The sequence below is a fragment of the Brachyistius frenatus genome, unplaced genomic scaffold (genome assembly GCF_029030835.1).
Source record: "Brachyistius frenatus isolate BFR_SWC_R1_liver_20210118 unplaced genomic scaffold, ASM2903083v1 Contig_42, whole genome shotgun sequence".
In the NCBI taxonomy this organism is placed as follows: domain Eukaryota; kingdom Metazoa; phylum Chordata; class Actinopteri; family Embiotocidae; genus Brachyistius; species Brachyistius frenatus.
This window is the reverse complement of record NW_027210641.1, coordinates 806,010-825,500: the sequence shown is the minus strand read 5'-3', so window position 1 is coordinate 825,500 and position 19,491 is coordinate 806,010. Positions and strand designations below refer to the sequence as shown.

The 19,491-nt window shown below is 41.4% G+C and overlaps 2 protein-coding genes across 2 annotated transcripts in view; both read left to right on the top strand.

Moving 5' to 3' along the window:
* LOC138623151 (voltage-gated inwardly rectifying potassium channel KCNH7) overlaps positions 1 to 6,543 on the top strand; it is a 38,697-nt gene extending 32,154 nt beyond the window's left edge. The window contains exons 14-15 of the mRNA XM_069702470.1: positions 1,316 to 1,496; positions 2,561 to 6,543. Of these exons, the coding sequence (XP_069558571.1) occupies positions 1,316 to 1,496; positions 2,561 to 2,908 (529 nt within the window). The 3' untranslated portion in view covers positions 2,909 to 6,543. The remainder of the gene's footprint in view (positions 1 to 1,315; positions 1,497 to 2,560) is intronic.
* Positions 6,544 to 6,822: 279 nt separating this feature from the next.
* On the top strand, positions 6,823 to 19,220 carry ifih1 (interferon induced with helicase C domain 1). Its single transcript, XM_069702468.1, has 16 exons — positions 6,823 to 7,315; positions 7,657 to 7,828; positions 8,135 to 8,281; positions 8,851 to 8,901; positions 10,692 to 10,918; positions 11,529 to 11,739; positions 13,263 to 13,480; positions 14,079 to 14,180; positions 16,155 to 16,278; positions 16,408 to 16,623; positions 16,981 to 17,237; positions 17,325 to 17,474; positions 17,607 to 17,768; positions 17,853 to 18,046; positions 18,138 to 18,231; positions 18,622 to 19,220. Exons 1-16 carry the CDS (start codon positions 6,881 to 6,883, stop codon positions 18,817 to 18,819), a joined length of 2,958 nt encoding a protein of 985 aa, XP_069558569.1. The 5' UTR covers positions 6,823 to 6,880; the 3' UTR covers positions 18,820 to 19,220.
* Positions 19,221 to 19,491: the final 271 nt, after the last annotated feature.

Genomic DNA, 19,491 nt, shown 5'->3' with positions numbered 1-19,491 from the left:
AACAGTTAAATTTGTGATTATTCTTATTTACCCATCATTACATTTGAACCCAATTGTTCTAACTTTCACTTAATGAATATGTAGTGCTTTATTTTCTAAAGTTGTTACCTCCCATACTGCTAAAGTAAGCTACAAAACGTACATGAGTAGGTGGAGGAAAGCAACTAGCTGGCAGAAGCTGAAAACAGGATACAACACTGTAGAACCAGAGTATACTAAACACCAAAATGAAGTAGTACAAAGCTCTGTTCTATATTTGAAAGTAGTACTCAGAAAGCTGAGTGAAAACAAAGTATGTCTGAAATATCATATAATGAGAAACAACATATTGTAAGCCACTTTCTCATAGCCTACTTGTTCTGATTTGAACAATTAATATGCAAGTACACTAGCTTTCCAAACTTCATACATCTCATTGTTATTATTTTCTGTCATGAAGAAACACATTGTCCGTAGTTTGAACAACACAGCTGCAGCCAGCAGCCGCTTGAAACGCACACAAATGAACAGCAGGTGGTATTTTTAGCTGGAATTATCACAGAGTGGCACCAGGGTGCCTGAAATACTGGGCTAGCTCATTTTATTAAGCACAAATAAGAATTTCTTTCCATTGCACTATAGGTGACCTTGTTTTTTTCCTCCTAATGCTGGCTGGCTGCAGGATGAGCAGCACTTCGCTATCGTTTTGTGTTTTTGACTAGTCTAAAAAAAAAAACATGACAGAAAGAGAGGTTGTGTGGCATTCTCTGCAACAGATCCATGTAAATAGCTGAAACAAATTCAGTTCGCTGTCCTAACAATGAATGTGTGACTGCTTTTACTTTATCTCTCACTATCCATATCCTGGGAAACAAGGAACATAAAAAGACTGACAAAGTCCACATATTATTTGATGAGATGCAGATGATTAAAAGGTTTTTCAGCATTTCCCAATTTTGTCTGTTGCCCTAAATATAGAGCTTGGATGAAATCTAGTCATAATTAGATTGACCAAGTGCGTATGATGCAGTCATTTCCACAGTAAACGCTGAACTCACACCTCCCACACAAAGCTCATTATCACTCCCAGCAGGAGCAGCGTCTTTCTTCTACTACTCTGGCAGAGTGTTTCCACACCTTCACCATCTCTTCATTTGTCCACGGTTGAGGAGCAGAAGCTCCATCTAGCGCTCAGTGAAGTACAGCTGAGTGAGTGTTTTAGTCATTATCACACTCAGCCAGGATCACACTTGTCAGAATTAAGCATTCATCTCCTCTTGGCTGGGATTATGTCCTGTCAGTTTGTTCTTCTCACTCTTTCTTTGTTCTTGTTAAGGCTGGAGTCTCAGCTGATATCAGATATTCAGACCATCCTGCAGCTGCTGCAGAGACAGCCGACTCTGGGACCTCCTGCCTACAGCACTGTGACCGCCAGTCCGGACTACCACAGACCTGCCGTGAAGGTTCAGCCAGTCGCTCTGACTGCAAGCCATTTTTTCAGCCATACAGGAACTCAAGTAAGAATATTCTGACTTTATTCAGTTTCTTTACATAGTGAGCCTCGTTATTTTTCACTTGTATCGTGCTGAGACCCATGTGCTGGGGATGTCGCCATCCAGTTTTTTTTTTACCCCACATCGCGGGTCCCAATACAATACTTGTACTTTACTACATAAAACAGCTTCACAGTGCACACTTCAAGTTTATTAACATTAAAATTAATCCTTTGTGTATGCTGTAAAGTGTTCAGATAAATGTCCTGCATCCAAATGTTCCTTGATCTTTTTCTTTTTTTTAAATTTTACAAAATAACAATGTAAACAAACAAAAAATTGTTGATCCTATTTCCAATTAGTGCAGCAATGATTTTCATGTTGTTTAACAAAATAACCATTCATCAAACTAAAAGACGTCTATAAATAGCTCATCGATTCCACTGAGTGCAGCATTGAATTAAGAACATATTCAAAATGTTTATCATAATCACAATTCCACTTTGATTATAGATTATAGTGTTATAGCTTAACTTTAACATTTACAACAAATAAAAATCACAATTATACTTTATCACAGTTGGCATTAGTGATGTCACTGTATTCCTTGTGGTGTTTATATTTTGGGTACTGATTCAAATTAGTGGCATTGAACGTAGTATTGTACTCCACACATGCGCCACATGCCAAGTACACTTTTGGACGCGGCCACAAACTGTCCATCGATGATACCGGTTTGACAGGTGACATAAAACTAAGGATTGGGGCTAAATATGGCTCAAAATAGGCAATACCGTACAGTTTAAAAAAAAAAAAAAAACTACCTTGATTGGCCCCATACTGATTTTTGAGATCAGCTTGGGATATTTCTTCCTCAGGGTTACCTTTACTTTTTTTTTTTAATTGTTAATTTTGCAAACAGTATTTTCTATTTATATAATTGTATTTAACACAGTTTAATAGTTTTCTGGTAAATATAATTCTACATTTGTTAAGTGAGCATTCTTACTTGGTAATACAAAATATTAAATAGATGCAGATGTTGGATGAATAAACTTTATCTTGTATTGTGAAACTCTTCTTTTCAGGGCCCGAACCACAAACTGGAGAGCACCATTCAGGAATCCAAAGACTCTCTGTTGAGCTTGGCCAACATGAATGTGCCGGTCGAGGAGGACAGCCTTACAGCATTTCTTGTACAGAGACATACACAGCAGGAGCAGCAACAACAACAACAACAACAACAACAACAACAACAACAACAACAACAGCAGCAGCAGCAGCAGCAGCAGCAGCAGCTCACAGGACACCACCAGTCAGCACTGATCCTTCTTCCAACTGAAATCTCGTCTCCCTCTCCATCACCTTCTTACTCCAACCTCAGCACCACCGGACTCCACAGACCCGTTTCAGACCCCGAGTTTCCGGGGCCCTGAACCTTTCAGCAACACTGTACACTAGTATAGTTGTTGTAATGCTGTAATTACTACGTAGCAATTTTTCTTAATCAGCATGCTGGCACAGACATCTCTATTGTTAATTTGCAGTGGCTTGGTAATAGAAATTAGATGTTCTTTCATTGTGCATGTGGATAAAACACCTGGACATGGAAATAAGACCGTTTTCTGCTGTTGCAGTATAATAACAGTAGTTACATTTTGTAACAGATTCTCTGTCAAACCAGGATTTAGTCATAATAGTGATCAAACTTTTACGCTCGACAAATTTACATGTGGATGCCCGGCTAATCAGGGTGAAGCTATTTAACCCAGTGGAGACTCTACTTCCTCAATCACTACATCTACCTTCTACTATATCTGCAGGGATGCTGGTTAAAAGGCTTCACCTGTTTGTGACAGGAAAATCCCTGCAACACCAAATCAATTTGGTTTGACTGCAGCTTTTTGCTCTGATGGGATCAGCGATTCATCCTGTGATCCTACTACAGATTTGTATCACGCAGGGACAGGTCACATCAGAGTTGGGCCACCAGGCCACACCCAGCCAGAATTAACACCACGTGACCTACTGTCATGAAATCTGGTCTCAGTTCATAGCCGTGTCAAACACAAGCACCAGTCTATGTAGATTCACAACTTTATTCACAAATAAAAAGGCCTGGTGACCCTGACAATCAGTGAGAAGTACTCCATCTACCACCATTGCTCACTTAGCAAGATGATCTGACTGATCTACCTCACACTAGACAGATTCCAGTGACAAGCACTCCAGACATCAGTGCATCATTGAGTAAGGAGGGTTTCTTCCCGGCCAGGGAAAGACTGGCTCCTCCCACTACAGGGCCACGGCCAACGCAACTCACGAGTCTGTGCAGCAGATGTAGGACGGCTGAAAGCACCAGGAGGTGCAGTGCCCTACGAGTCCAGCCAGCTACTCCTCAACACCCCCAGTTAAGCTGAGCATGCTTGTCAAGTATCCAGAGATACCAAAAATACAAGGACTTGCAGCAAGGACAGAGTCTCAAAACCCCGTCCATTGTGGTCTGGTGGAAGGAGAAGGTCAGAGTGGCAGCAGCACCACAAAGGTCTCAACACCTGTTTAGAAGTACCGAGTGTGGACAGAAGAAAAACAACACAAAATATGTCGGCTGATGGACGCAGTGACGCTCGTAAGCCACTAGTCCTTTTGCAGCAAGCAAGAGAGAGAGGGGGGTCACCCTCCCATACACCGACAGGGAAATTAATGTTCACCAACTGATCCCGTATTGAAAAGTGTTCAGACAAGAATTTGCCAACAGCCCTGTCAAGCCTTTTCTAACCCTTTCATGCCTGGTCTGAGGAGGGAGGTCATCTCTCCAGCGCCGAGTATCAACAGAGAGCAGCTACAGTATTACTCGCAGCCGCAATTGATCGGTCAGCTTGCTAAACTCCGAGGTAACGGACAAAAAGAGATGGAAGCTTCTGCGGAAGACTATAAATGGTGGATGGAGGCAGCTCATTGCTTTGACCAGTGCAGCCTGACACTTGGAAACAAGGATGTGAGCCAAACGTAGCGCCCTGCACTGCCGTGTCCTTCATAGATGTGAGAGTACCTGAAGTATGAGGAGGCGACTCTGTCACAACAGGAAAATGATGACAGAGTCATTCTTCATCCGGCCGCTGATGTCATTGCATAACACCCGACAGACGGTGGAAACACAGACTGTGAACTTCCTCCGCTGGGACAAAGGATGTTGCATGATACAGTCCACATTGAGAGCCTCAACAGTCACTGATGAACCTGGATATTGATATTAGAACCTTTAAAGAGTCTAAAGCCCGAGTGGGTTACATATATACAGATCATAGCATTGAGAAGGCCTGAGCCTGCAAATGAACAGACCATACATACTATTTGTTGCAGCTATTAGTTTAATACAGCATTATTACAAAGGTTTTCTTATCCTTCGTTGTATGCCTGTCTTCTCTGAAGTATGACTCAGGGGTTATGGACAATTGCACTGCGATACACAGTACAGTATCAAGCATACTACAGTTTCATTCTTCAAACAATGTGCATTATTACTGCAATCACTGATGTGCACCCATACTGTACAACATTAAGCCAACAAAACACACCATACATGCTTGTCTGGACAAATATCATAACATGCAGATTTGAACGTTGTCTGCTGTTATCCCAGAGCTCGGCCTCCGATCAGCAAGTATGATGTCGGCATTTCTACAAAGCAGTGCATGTTTTGTTTTTTTGTTTTTTTATATATAGACATATATATATATATATCTACATATTTACTGTTTTGCACTGCTTATGAGCCCAAAGTAGCACATTACAATATAAAATGATGTCAGCATTCTTGTCTCTTTTGGGGTGGATTTAGAGGATGTTTGGGGATGAGGGAAGATGGTACTTGTGCATAAACAGGCTCCAGGGAGTGTCTTGTGCCTATACAACCAATCCAAATGCTAAATCAGCATCTTTGTGTATAACTAACCATAAATCAACAACTCATATCATTTCCCTATACCGTTTTTTTGTGGCAGTGTACATTAAAGGTAAATTATTGTTAGACAGTTGTAGAAAATGAATATATCACATTGCCAGGTGTAAAAAAAAAAAAAAATTATTATTATTATTTTTTTTTTTTTTAACTGAATAAATTCAGAACGAGAAATTCTATAGAAAAAACAGAGTAGTGCATATGCTTGTTTTGAAGCTGTGGGAGCAATAAATGAAAACACAGTTACAGTTGTTTCACTGGCGTTTCCTTTTTTAAACAGTGTATTTATTGTTTGTGTGTACAGAACAAAGAGATGAACGGATTAATTATTCCGGGGGTCCGAGATGAATGTGTGTCCTTCAGAGAGGTCAGGGATTATTGTACAGTATTATGTTTGATGCTGTCGTTGGTTGCATTGGGAATATTATCTGGGTTTACAAGGGATGGGCTCTTTTAAGGAGGGATGTAACGCTGAGCATGTGCTAACTTCACATTAACCGATATCACTACTACAGAGTTAAGGTGTAGTGTGAGTTGAGAGATTAACATGGGGGTACTCATGTGGCGTAAAGGGGAGATAAATTAATAGTTTAAAATAAGTAAAACACATCTTCTGTACTAAACAGTAAGATTAAAGATTACGTACTCTTTTAACTAGAAAAAAAAAAATCCTCGGCCTGCAGAGCATGAATTAAACAAATATAAGTAGTGGCGAGTTCACATCATAGATGCCAAAACGCAATCACAAAATATTTCATTAAAAACTAAAAGATTTTGCAATGGATACATTTTGCAAGACAATCCATCTGAAATGGGACCTGACAGGTTGGAAACTGGTTTAATCAAATGCATTGTGTTGTATTTTAAAATCTTGTTCTATTATCCACCGTGTCAACTCTTCATATTAAATCCAACTAAAGCTGTCAAATAAATGTAGTGCAATACAGAGTACAATATTTCTCAATGAAATGTGGTGTTGAAGTATAAAGTAGCATCAAATGGAAATATCCAAGTAAAATATGTTTGGATCAAAATTGGACTTAAGTACAATACTTCGTTACTTTCCAACACTCGGTATGAAAAGTGAGCACCAGATCTCCGTATAACTGTATTCATCCCTAAATAAAGTCATGAAAATACTGTTACAACAATGTTATATTGATGGTAAAAAAGAAAAGACACAAATAGTCATGTTAGGCCACAGCTTGAATATTACAAACTTAGTGCTTATCAATAGAATACAGCTGTAAACGCCTCAGTCAGGACATGAACATGTTTGTAGAGCTTCTTAGAAATACTGCTGTGGTCCAATAGCGATATCTAGTGGCCACTTTAAATATTGGTAGTTTTGGATTAAACGAAACTGAAAGGTTTCGCTTTCCCCGTACCGGTGGGGTAGTTTCTACCGACCGGAGCCAGTCCAGTGCTGTCAGTAAAGTGAGCCGTGATGGCTGCTGAGGCCGATGAAACACGGGAGGGCCTCATCAAGGACTTCAGGCCGAGGCTGCGGGAGGCCATGAAGGTGGAGCAGGTTGTGGAGCGGTTGCATTTCATCAAAACCGAACAGAAGGAACAAATCAGACAGAAGTGGCGCACCGAGGGGAACAGTGCGGCTGCAGACGTCCTCATTGACGCCGTCCTGAAGAGGCCTCATGACCCCGGATGGTTCACGGCGTTTGTTGACGCCTTGTTAAACGCAGGCTGTGACTATGCAGCCGACTACATGCAGTCAAAGATCCCAGAACCTGAGGAGGAGGCGGAGAATGACAGATGTGTCCTGCTGATTCGTCTACTGTCTCCCAGCCTTGTGGACATGAACACAGAAAATGTGTGTCGGCAATGTTTGGCTGACGGTCTCATCACACAGGCCGACGATGACATGGTAAGTACACTGTTGAGTCGGTGAGCTGTCATCTGCTGGTTCATCTTAATGTTGATCAGCTATAATGATCAAAGAACGATGATGAAACGTTTCCAGTAGTCACAATCTCCAGTCTGAATACGTAAAAACAAAACAAAAGTGCAAAACTGTTGTCATGTGAGCTCTAACTTCTGCCTTTAAACTATTTTTAGAATCTAAAGTCCCCCTGCATGTCTTTTCGGTTACTGACCACAAGGTGGCAGACCAATGCACCTAACAGTTTGGTTACAGAGGGGGGAGTTCAGCACCTCACTCTCGATTGCATAACAAATCTACTTCACTTATCATGTTCATGCTTTTAGATTAAAGCTGAAATAACAAACCGAGGAGCGATGAGTGGAGCCAGTGAACTTCTGAGAAGGGTTGTTACAGGTCGCCCTGGATGGTTTTCCAATTTTCTGAAAGTTCTGCACGTCACTGAACACAAGCATCTGTACGAGCTGACGGGAGGCTCACCTGACTGTCACACACCAGGTGACTAATTTCTACTCCTGGAGCACACACCCATTACAAGAAATACAATGAGGCTTTTGGCAAAGAAAGTCTCAGGGTTTGGTTGATTGTGTAAAGCATATGAGCGACTACAAAAGTAGAGGGCATGCAGTATCTTTAATCCAACTTAATTAAACTTAGGGATGGACAATTATAGTGTTATCAGCAATTATAAATACTAATCTTTCATAGACTTAAAGCCACTTTCTTATTACAGTCTTGTAGAATAATATTCTTTATCCCAAAATGGGTTTTTTGTGTGTGTTGTATTTTTCTATTTCTTATTAGTATCAGATGAGAAAGTGGCTCCACTGAAAGATGAAGCTGCAGGAAGTGAATCTGCCACCGAGACGAGTCCAGCAGCAGCTGAAAGCTGTGACGAGCCAAAGGTTATCGACATCAGCGAAACCGAGAAGTCTCAGGATGGCGACGCAGGTCTGTTCACTAACCAGACAAACAAATATCTTAAGATATTGATGCTGACGTGATGAGCACTGATCTGGGATCCAGATTTAGTACATACTGAACAAGTTGACATTCATGCCATCTACAGTATGTCACTCTTAATCTCAATGGGATGTTTCCCTCATCATTTCACATGTAATGGTTCCATAGACACATATCTGACAACACTATTTCAGAAATGAAAACTGCCTACGAGTAGATGTGTGGATTAATATGAATGACTGGGACGTTGTTTCTGGTCAATGTTTTATCAAATGCAATATTTAAAAGTACTGCTAACCAAATTCAGCTAACTTCCTTTCTATTGAAGAGCCAACATAAATCCCAAACAGACATGTCTTTAAGCTCTCGCAAGTAAATCTAGAACTATCTGCAGATCCCTAAAAGGGATGGTCAGCGAAATGAAGCGTTTTAACAATTTTGGTGAACTGAGCCTTCCCAGCAGCTGGTGCTGCTGTCACAGTGAACAAGGTTAGGATGCCTCATCTTGCCTTTCACGAGTGTGATTTTTTTTCTTCCATTGGTTCATATCTTTTCAGACCTGTACACAAGCAATGAGCCGCCCAACAGCCTGGAGCCCTCGCAGCCAGGTGGGACTGATTCACCCTCACTCGCCCGGTTGATAATGTTTAAGTATTTGCAGTATGGTGGTAATCTTAAAAAAAACAGTGTTCTTGTTCTGCCAGTAGACCACACACAAAAAACAAGTCATAGCCAAGAAAAATGAACATTAGGTCTGCAGGAAGTGTCCTAAAGGCAGAATGAGTGTAGCTGCAACAGTGGTGGAACATTTCTCCATCCTGCCTGCTTCACACCAATGAATAAGTTCCATGTGTGCCATGATGAACCACATAGAGGTCAGAGAGGACAGAGGATAGCAAGCGCTTCAAATTGAAACCACATGCCAACACTGTATGGGCGAATTGTAAAGAAATGTTAAGGGAACAGTGTAATTGAAGTCACTGTGGATTCTTGCCTTCCTCTGCACCATTAGGTTTATATCATGTTTAATTTGGATTATTTGAATGGCTGTTCCTTCGCCATCACCTCTCTTTCCAGCGTGCTCTTATAAAGTGCATTTCTGACATTGTCTTCACATAAGACATGATTGCTTCAGGGTACATTCAACCCAGAAGATAAATACGGGACTAATGAAGCATTTAAAATAATATTGTAAATTGAGGAAAGTCATTTAGGATTTTTTTTTTCTTTTATATTAGTTTCTCAACAGGCATAAGGCTCTAAACCTTACTAGAGTGGAGGGTTCAAACAGAGCAGATTACATGCAAGACTTCTTCCACCCTGCAGGGCATGTGCACAAATGTTTGTGTTGTGATTGTTTACTTTCCTTCTTGTATAATTGTACTGTCCGGAAACTGCTGTTAAAAGTTAAGGGGGCACATAAACCACCCTTCACTTCTTGTTGCTCTTAAAGCTCTATCTCGCCATCGCTACAGACTTGTATTTACTTTCATGAAGTTTCTTTAAACAACACTTTAACCTCCGGCATACCAATCCCGAGGAGGAAAATTAAAAGCTGTCTGCGCTGAAACAACAACAAAAAAAGAGCTTTGGGAGGTTTTGAACTCAACTGCAGGGAAACTTTGAGTTGAGTGGAAAGGGTTAGCAGAGCGGGGGGGGACGTGCACATTGTGCACGGTGCCTTAGTCATGTTATTATCCGCTGCCTAGACAGGCCAAATGAGTCACAGCCGGCCGGCAACTTCTAGTCTGACTAAAGTGGATCAACGTAGCTGCAAAGAGAACAATGAGACAAAACGCTGCCACGTACAAGAAACAGGGAGAATATGAATGAAGCGACATGTGATGACGTCACACCAGGACCATTTCTAAGTACATGCAGTTCCCTGTTTTATTGTGACTTCCCGTTTTAGCGTTATAATGATGTCATAAAAGGTCAGATTACATATGTTGACTTGAACAATTGCATGTGGCGCACACATTGGTCTGCTTTTGGCAGCGTTATTAGATCTATCAGCGGTATGGTTCGCGTTAGGCAAAAAATGGTCCAATAGTGGCTCTCTGACATGATTTATAGTGCACAGTGTTCATACCATAACGACACACAACGTGGTTTTAAGGGTCCTCCATTCAGTGCTTATGTTCGTTCATTGTGGTTTAAAATCGGTCATTTCACAATGAACAATTGTTTAGTGTTCAAGCTTTGAATGGAGAGCATCTTGCATGATACAGTTGTATAAGGTATGTGTATGTTTTGTCATTTTAATAGCAGCATTAAGAGGACATTCCACTACGTTACCAAAACCACAAGCAGTCTTTTCCTGTTGGTAACGTCTTTAATGTGAGTCGCTGACATGGACACGAGTTTCGTCTGTCTGAGCCGCTGCTCTGCGTTGCAGATGGAAGCGACTTAGGAGCTGCAGCCAGAGGCCCAGAAAGAGCTGATATTGTTCTTCGAGATTATCAGATGGACGTCGCTAGACCTGCCTTGGAGGGGGAAAACATCATCATATGCCTCCCGACAGGAAGCGGTAAAACCAGAGTTGCAGTTTATATTACCAAAAAACATCTGGACAGCAGGAGGGCGGAGGGGCAATCAGGGAAAGTGGTCATCCTGGTGAACAAGGTACGACCATCCCAGTCAGCTCTACCTGACTTATGGGTTTGTACTATTATGCTAACCTACTTCTGTCCATTTCAGTTCTAAAGAAAACATGCAGTCAATTTGCACATGTGGGCCAGCTCACCACAAATTACATGCCATAAGGTTTAGATATTCGCCTGCACTTTGTTCCTATCTGGCACATGTGGGATCTGCTCTGAACTGGAAAAAAGCCTCCATTTTGGATTAAAGGTTTTCCAGCTATAAAACTATTTAGTTTTAAAACAGCAGTTATCTTATATGACTGGAGCTGATCATAGTGGTTCAGTCTTCGCTACTGAAAAGAGCACAACAATAACTTGTGACTGCGCAGAAAAGGGAATGTCTTCTCCCTTTGTAAAAATGAACCATAAAATTATTTTAAATCATTGCCAAGCTAATTTGAAACCAAACCCTGCCTTAACCAAAGTGTGAAACATTCCCAGACATATTTATCTGTAGTCACAAACAAACACCCCCTTAAATCATCGGGAGCTGTGTAGTAAAAGAAACAATGCAGACATTTATATTTGTTGAATTTTTTGACTATGTGGCATCAGCATCATAAAAGTTCATGTGCTCTGGTGCCCTGCAGATTCCTCTTGTTGAGCAGCATTATTCCGCCGAGTTCTTGCCCTTTCTGAAGCACGAATATAAAGTGGAGAGAGTCAGCGGAGACTCCCAGCTCAAAATCTCTTTCACAGAGATTGTGGAGAAAAATGACATCATCATTTGCACGGCTCAGATTCTGGAAAACTTCTTGGAGAGGTCCACGAAAGGAGAGGATGAAGGAGTGAACTTGAGCGGTATGACTTTTCAACAGGATTTCACACACACAAGTTAATCTAACACAAGAGGAAGGGGGTCACAATCATGAAGTTTTTAGTTGATGATTAATAACAATTGCGATTAATACTTTTTCTGTTCATTTTATGCCACTATTATTGTGTAATCCTAATCATTGTTTAATACAATTAATGAAGAAGAGCCAATTATTGGCATAAAAAAAAAAAAAACATTTAAAATTGCCTTTTAGGGTTTGTAAACAAAAAATTGCACAGGGCAGATATGACCTAAATAACAACTTTATTTTACAAAGCCTATCACTAAAATATACAAAGAAAATACTGACAATGAAGGTGCCAATAATCAAAATAAACCATGTACTACGTACTGTGGGGCTAATTCTCCACACCATTAAAATAAAGAAGAAGAGGGCACAACGAGAGGACATCACTAAGAGTCAAACCTCAAATGGGGAAAAACAACATAGGAAAACTAGAGTTTGAAATATAATATGTCTGTTAGTTTCATCCAGCTGTTGATACACATGAATGGAAACCATTCTAAGGGTTATGCAACATTATTCCTGTCAGCTCAAATAATCACAATCAGGCGGTTATGTTATAATTGTGAAAGGCCTACCAAGAGTTTCGCAGACCAATAATTTCCTTTGATTTCAGTAAACTTAGTCACACAAAGACTAATGCACACTCAAGAGTAAACAGGGTCGTAACAGCTCTACATTTAAAAAGAATAAAATAAAAAATCTTTTGTTAAAATCTGTCCTGGCTTAAACTCTAGACAGTGACAGGCTCTGGAACAGAAAGCCGCCCAGAGGACTCGGAGCAGCATCTCCCCTGACAGGATCTTGTCAAAGTCTCTGCTGTTCACTCCTGTTGGCACTCACCAGTCCAAGGTGGAATAGCCACCTCAGTGGAACATATGCTGTTTGTTGAAACGCCTGAAAGCATGTCGGGTTTTTTTCTCTCTCCTGGTTTCCAGGCCACACGTCTGTTCAAGCCATCAGTGTGTGGCTGATCAAACTCACATGAGAGCTTCCATCTCCCTCAATACATCAAGCTGACACTCTCCATACTCCTTTCCTCCAGGGACACATTTGAATTACTCCGGTTAAAACTTCTACATGTGAAAGATGCACCTTGCGTCTACTTGTATAAAACACAGAATACCTCAAGTTATTTTTGAAGCAGTTTTCCAACACGCGTGTTATTGTGTGGCTTAAACTGCTGTGTCAAAAGTTCCTAGAAAAGTGCTGGTTTGTGTGAAAGGATCTCACTTCCAGAGAGATGCTATAATCTGTGAGGGAAATCACCCGTTTTATTTAAGAAACATAAATAAATAAGGTGGTGGAAATTGTAGGTATTTGTTTTTAAGATTTGAGCAGCTTTGTAAATGTTTTTCTTTCAACAAAGCAAGCAGAAATTAGACTAAACAGCACTGTCCTACCAAAGAACCATTGAATAATATATAGTGAAATACTGCCCGTTCATTTATATGTTTGGTTTTGTCTCTTCTGCTCATGTAGATCTGACACTGATTGTAATAGATGAGTGTCACCACACTCAGAAAGGAGGCGTCTACAACCACATAATGATGCGCTACCTGAAGCAGAAGCACAAGAACTTGAAGCTGAAGAAGGAGCAGAAAGCCCCGTTGCCGCTCCCTCAGATCCTGGGCCTGACTGCCTCACCGGGGGTCGGGGGGGCCACCAAAATGGAGAAAGCTGAGGAGCACATACTGCGCGTAAATACTGTTTTCAGCTTTCAGTCCGCACCTAAAATTGTTAGGAAATATGAGCCTGCGTGGGCCAAATATGAGCTAATGTTATCTAATAGCAACGACAGAGGCTGTGGTTTTTTAAAGTCTGATTATTATATCCCATCTGACACAGTCTGAGCAAAAATTGGTCATCAGCAGAAGAAAAATTATTGCAGAGCTTTTTTACTCTTCTGCAATAAATTCATTTCCATTTTACAGTTCTTGCTTTAACTGTGTCCAAACCTAATATATTTACATGCCAAGATAAAAACCTATTCTTTTGTTCATGTCACTTTTTCTTCTTTTACTAATTTAAGCCCTGCCACAGTTTTTCTGCCACAGTCATCGAGGATCTTTATTCATCCAGCCAAGCTGTTTCCAATGTTCCACACTGCCTCTGCACACAGGGAAGCCATAAAGTTTCCCGCTGCCACAAAAGTTTAAAAAAAAACCTTAAACCAACAACGTGGTTTTAACTCTGTTGGACACACAGAAATGGAGTAAACACATTCTGTACCACTAAAATCAAGAAGTAGGATTTTCATTCATTCTGACACTCAATGTCTTTTTATCTCCTTTATAGATTTGTGCAAACTTGGATGCTTCCAAAATCATGACAAGGGGCCTCGGAGAATTCAAAAAGGAGCCAAGGAAAATAATTGTAAATGTTGAAGACAGAAGAGAGGTACAGATTTTTGGGAGATTTTCCTTTGGTGGTGCTATGGGTTAGCTCTGCTCCAAATTAGTCCTCAGTTATGAGAAACATGTTTGTTTGCTTGTTGATTACTCCTTATGGGTTTATTATGATAATCCTTTTTCATTTTTGGAGAGCACTTAGTAAAAATGTGTTCTTGGCTATAGTTATTGTTACACGTGATTCGTATTAGTTACTGTGCATGGGCAGTTTTTGAGGCCATGTAATGTACAAGTGTAAAAAAACCAAGGGTTTCATTAGGAGCAAGTTGGCTCAGTATGTGCTGTGGTTTCAGCTGTATTTACATGTAGAATATAACTTGGTGAGAAAGTTAGAAGTGACGGTATCATTGTCTCAAAGTGTAAAACCTCCATCTCAAACTGACACCTGCCTGAATGAGCAGAGAACCTCCGCCCACCCGTTTCAGTCGGGTTGCCAGGTTGTGGTGACGCCTTTCTAAGTTGTCTGCAGTGTGTGGATCGTGTTTGTGAACTGGGATTCATTAATGATCTGGTGACTCCCGGTGAGCCTCGGCCAAGCATACAGAAGTCAGAAGCTCCCCGTGTGACGGTTCTGCACATAAAGTTTCATGGCCGTTAACCCTAACCGGCGGCCTCGACATCCAGGAGAGCCGGGAAACGCTGGAGGTTTGACCTTTCCACTCAGGGCTCTGCTGCCAGTCACCAACACCTGGACCACTCACCAACACCTGGACCACTCACCAACACCTGGACCACTCACCAACACCTGGACCAGTCACCAACACCTGGACCACTCACCAACACCTGGACCAGTCACCAACACCTGGACCACTCACCAACACCTGGACCAGTCACCAACACCTGGACCACTCACCAACACCTGGACCAGTCACCAACACCTGGACCAGTCACCAACACCTGGACCACTCACCAACACCTGGACCACTCACCAACACCTGGACCAGTCACCAACACCTGGACCACTCACCAACACCTGGACCAGTCACCAACACCTGGACCACTCACCAACACCTGGACCAGTCACCAACACCTGGACCAGTCACCAACACCTGGACCACTCACCAACACCTGGACCACTCACCAACACCTGGACCAGTCACCAACACCTGGACCACTCACCAACACCTGGACCAGTCACCAACACCTGGACCACTCACCAACACCTGGACCACTCACCAACACCTGGACCAGTCGACCTACAGTCCTACACACCTTTTAATGGCGTCGTCATAGACGGAGAGCGAAATCACGGCTTACCGAGTCGGTTTGTGTGGTTGAAGCCGTCCTGTCGGTGTCCGGGCCGGTTCTCCGGTTACCGGTTCCAGAGTCAGGCAGTAGTCTTTGGACACGCAGTGTTCAAGTCATCCACAATAATCCATCCAGATTTTCTTAAAACGTCTCCTGAATTGTCGTGCGCTGTACTCGTGAAGAACCGGGCCTTCACCGGAAGGAGTCCCACCGAACCGGCCGGTGACTTCGTAACGTGAACATTAGCTATATTAGCCGTGTTGATCCACAGCCGGTGTTTCCAGGTTGTCTTTGGTTCTCTACGTACGGACGTTCACTGAGGAACAAACGGTCTATTGTGATAGACCCACCTAGCTGAGTTACCAAACATTTGCGCGCAGGCTAACAGGAAGTGGAAGTCAGGTCAAGGTTCAACGCGGCTGCGCTCATTGGCTGAATCAGGTCACATGTCTTGTCTTTATGCTTTTTTTTTAAGTTTGGTCTATTAATTTAGGTTATTGATTCATTTTCAAGTGGTAATTCATAGTTTTTACATATTGAAAAAAACAAAACCCACAAATAACCTTAAATGATAAATAATCCCCTCACCTAATAGTACATTTGTTTAACAGGACTTTGTTTTATGGTCGTTTTTTGTTGAACATGACTTTAGTTTCATTTTAAATCAGTAGTGTACTTATTTTTGATAGTGTTTTAATCCCCCCAAAAAATTCAGGATCCTTTTGGTGATGTCATCAAGAAAATCATGAATGCCATTCACAGCCATGCTGAGCTGACTCCCACCTGTGACCTTGGCTCCCAGAATTATGAACAGTGGGTTGTTCAAAAAGAACGACAAGGTGAGCACATATTGTTTTGCTTATCTTGAGAAACTAACTGTCTGTTCAGCCTCCCCCTTTTTTTTCTTCCTTACTGATAACAACAAGTTGTTCTGTGGGGATCTTAAAATGTCTCTCACTCCATTTTAGCTGCAAAAGAGGAAGATCAGGGAGTGCGAGTGTGTGCAGATCACCTTCGACAGTACAGCGAGGGCCTGAATCTAAGCAACACCATTCGCATGCGTGATGCCTTCAGTTTCCTGAACAAATACCAGGAGGAGGAGATGAAGAGAAAAACAGCTCCAGACGAGGAGCAGAACATCCAAATCACAGATACGGAGAGATTCCTCTTCAACTTGTTTAAAGGTATTGTGTTATATCACCAAGAAAACTGAAACAAACTCGTTTTTATGTTTTTTAAAGCAATAGTTTGATCGGGGAAAATACTTTTTTTTGCTTTCAATACAAATAAATTTCAGTGGTGGCCCGGTTACGTTACAGCAACAAAAAGACGTCAAGAAGTTGCTTCCAGCCAAACAAAGCTTGAGTTTAAACACATCATTTACAGGAGGGAGCTCTACATTGGCCGGTCATTTTGCTAAGATGAGCTAACCTGCTTATGGCTGAGACAGGAGATTTAATTATTCTGTAACTCTTAACAAGAAACGCATTCTTTAATGATTCAGAGATTTACCTCACTTCTTTAAAATCGATGTCCTGCAGACAACAAGAAAGAGCTGGAGGCGCTCGCTGGGAACCCAGAGTACGAAAATGACAGCCTGTCAAAGCTGAGAGCTAAAGTTCTGCAGGAGTTCAGCAGCAGGGAGGAACCCAGAGGGATCATTTTCACCAAAACACGTCGCAGTGCCATCGCTCTGGATCAGTGGATTCAGGAAAACTCCAAGTTTGCTGACATTAACGTGAAATCTTCATATGTTATTGGAGGAGGAGACCAAAGTCATGTCAAACCAATGACAGCTGTGAGTGGACATCACACAAAGCACCCTACAGTTGCACTTCAGATTTAACTTGCTCTTAACCTTTTTACACAAATTTGTGTAAATCAGGCCGAGCAAAAGGACGTGTTGAAAAAGTTTGGCAACGGCGATGTGAACCTGCTGATTGCTACCACAGTGGCAGAGGAAGGCTTGGACATACCAGCCTGCAATTTTGTTATCCGATATGGCCATGTGACAAATGAGATCGCCATGATTCAGGTCAGTGATGTGATGACATGTAAGTCAATGATCATTACTTCTATGTCCGGTAACTAAAGCATCTTCTTTGTATTACAGTAAAACATTAATGCAGTTGTTTATTATTGACTATATATATATAAACTATTGCAGGCTAAAGGCAGAGGACGAGCTGAGGGCAGCAGTTACACCGTGGTCGATGTGAAGAACTCCGGGGTGGCTGAAAAGGAGTGTGTCAATGAGTACCGCAAGAGCATGATGGACAAAGCCATTGACAAAATCAGAGTCTTAAATCAGGCGGACTATAACAAACGGGTATGTTCACTCAAATGTTCTGAAACCTGTTCAACCAAAACCCACATTGCGGTAAGAATGTTTTGTTTTTTTTCCTTTCATAAGATTAACGAGTTTCAGATTCAGGCCATAGTTGAGGAGAGAGTGAGAAATAAAAAGAAGAAGAAGAAGGACATGAAGAATGAGAGCCCGTCTGATGTGAAGTTTAGCTGTCGAAGCTGCAGCAAACATGTCTGCAGCGGTGAAGATATCCAGATCATCGAAAACATGCACAGAGTCAATGTTACATCCCAGTTCAGGTCAAATTTACAATTCAAAACGGACTTCAACATCATTCTGAACTGTTTTTAATTGTGCTCAGATGATTAATTATGCTGTATTTGTTTACAGTGATCTTTTCATTCTGAGAGAAAACACTTCTCTTCAAAAACGATTTCTGGATTATGAGACCAACGGCGTCATAGCATGCAAAGACTGTGGGCAGGTACATTTATTTCAGACTTTTCAATTGTTTGGTACACTAAGTTTTTTTAATTGGGATTTTTGCTTACTTGCATATAACATACATGCAGCATGGCAGCATTCATACGCACTAGTTTCTACGTTGGTGTGCAGCTTTTTCATCAGAGTAACAGAAAAGTAGGAAATTAGTGAAATGTTTTCAGCACTAAAATTTTATATTGAGAAATGTGAGTCAGACAGTCGCATGACATACAGCTGCTATTATGATTACATGTGTTTTATTTGAGCCCATGTTTCCATCATTTAATTATTTTCTGGGCACCATTTGACCAACTAGCCTCCCTCACTTGATGAATAGATCTGCAGTGCCGTGTTGCTCCTGTTTTGTGTTAACGTCTATCCTCCGCTGCAGAGTTGGGGATCGATGATGGTGTACCGTGGGATCGATTGCCCCTGCCTCCATGTGAAAAACTTTGTGGTGGATTTAAATGGAATAAAGATTAGCAAATGCACCAGGTGGGGGGAACTCACCATCAAGTTTCGTGACTTTGACTACGCTGAACACGGAAGCCGGCTGGTAGAGGGTTCAGACGATGAGGAATCGATGTAAAGTCACTAATAATCAAGCCGACACTGATTCCTGTTGTGTTCTTATCATAACTATGCAGCTTGCACAGCATGAGTGACTGTACCCATCACACTGGTACATGCACTTGCAATGCTTTGAGTGTTTCCTTATCAAGATAAGTGATGCTAATGGTGATGGATTTAAATATGTCTGTTAGGACAAAATAGTTTCCCATTTTATTAGCAAAGGTATTATTGAAAAATATAATAATAAACACATTGTCAAACAATTAATTTGCGCTGAGATTGCTTGTGTAGGGGATAACATAGTATGTTGGATTCAATACAATACTGTACCGGTCACTATGTATTTGTGTGAATGGTGTAAAATGAACTGGAAAAATGAATAATAATAAAAAAAAAAATCCTTGTTTTCTTCTCAAACCTCTGGTCTCTTGAGATGGAGCCAGTGAGCTTGTGATCGCCCCTCAGAGCCCACCTGTCAACACACATGCACACAAACAGGTGCTGTTGATTTTCCAACAGTTAGTGAGTCACAACTATGAAATAGCAGCTTGGCTATTTTTAGAAGTATTTCTTTCAAGCATTGTTTCAGCATACAGAAGCTGTGTGACCTGATGGTGTGGAACAAGCATAAGCATGCAAGTGGAATATCTGAGTTCACCTTCTGGTTTCTAATGCTTCTTTTTATATT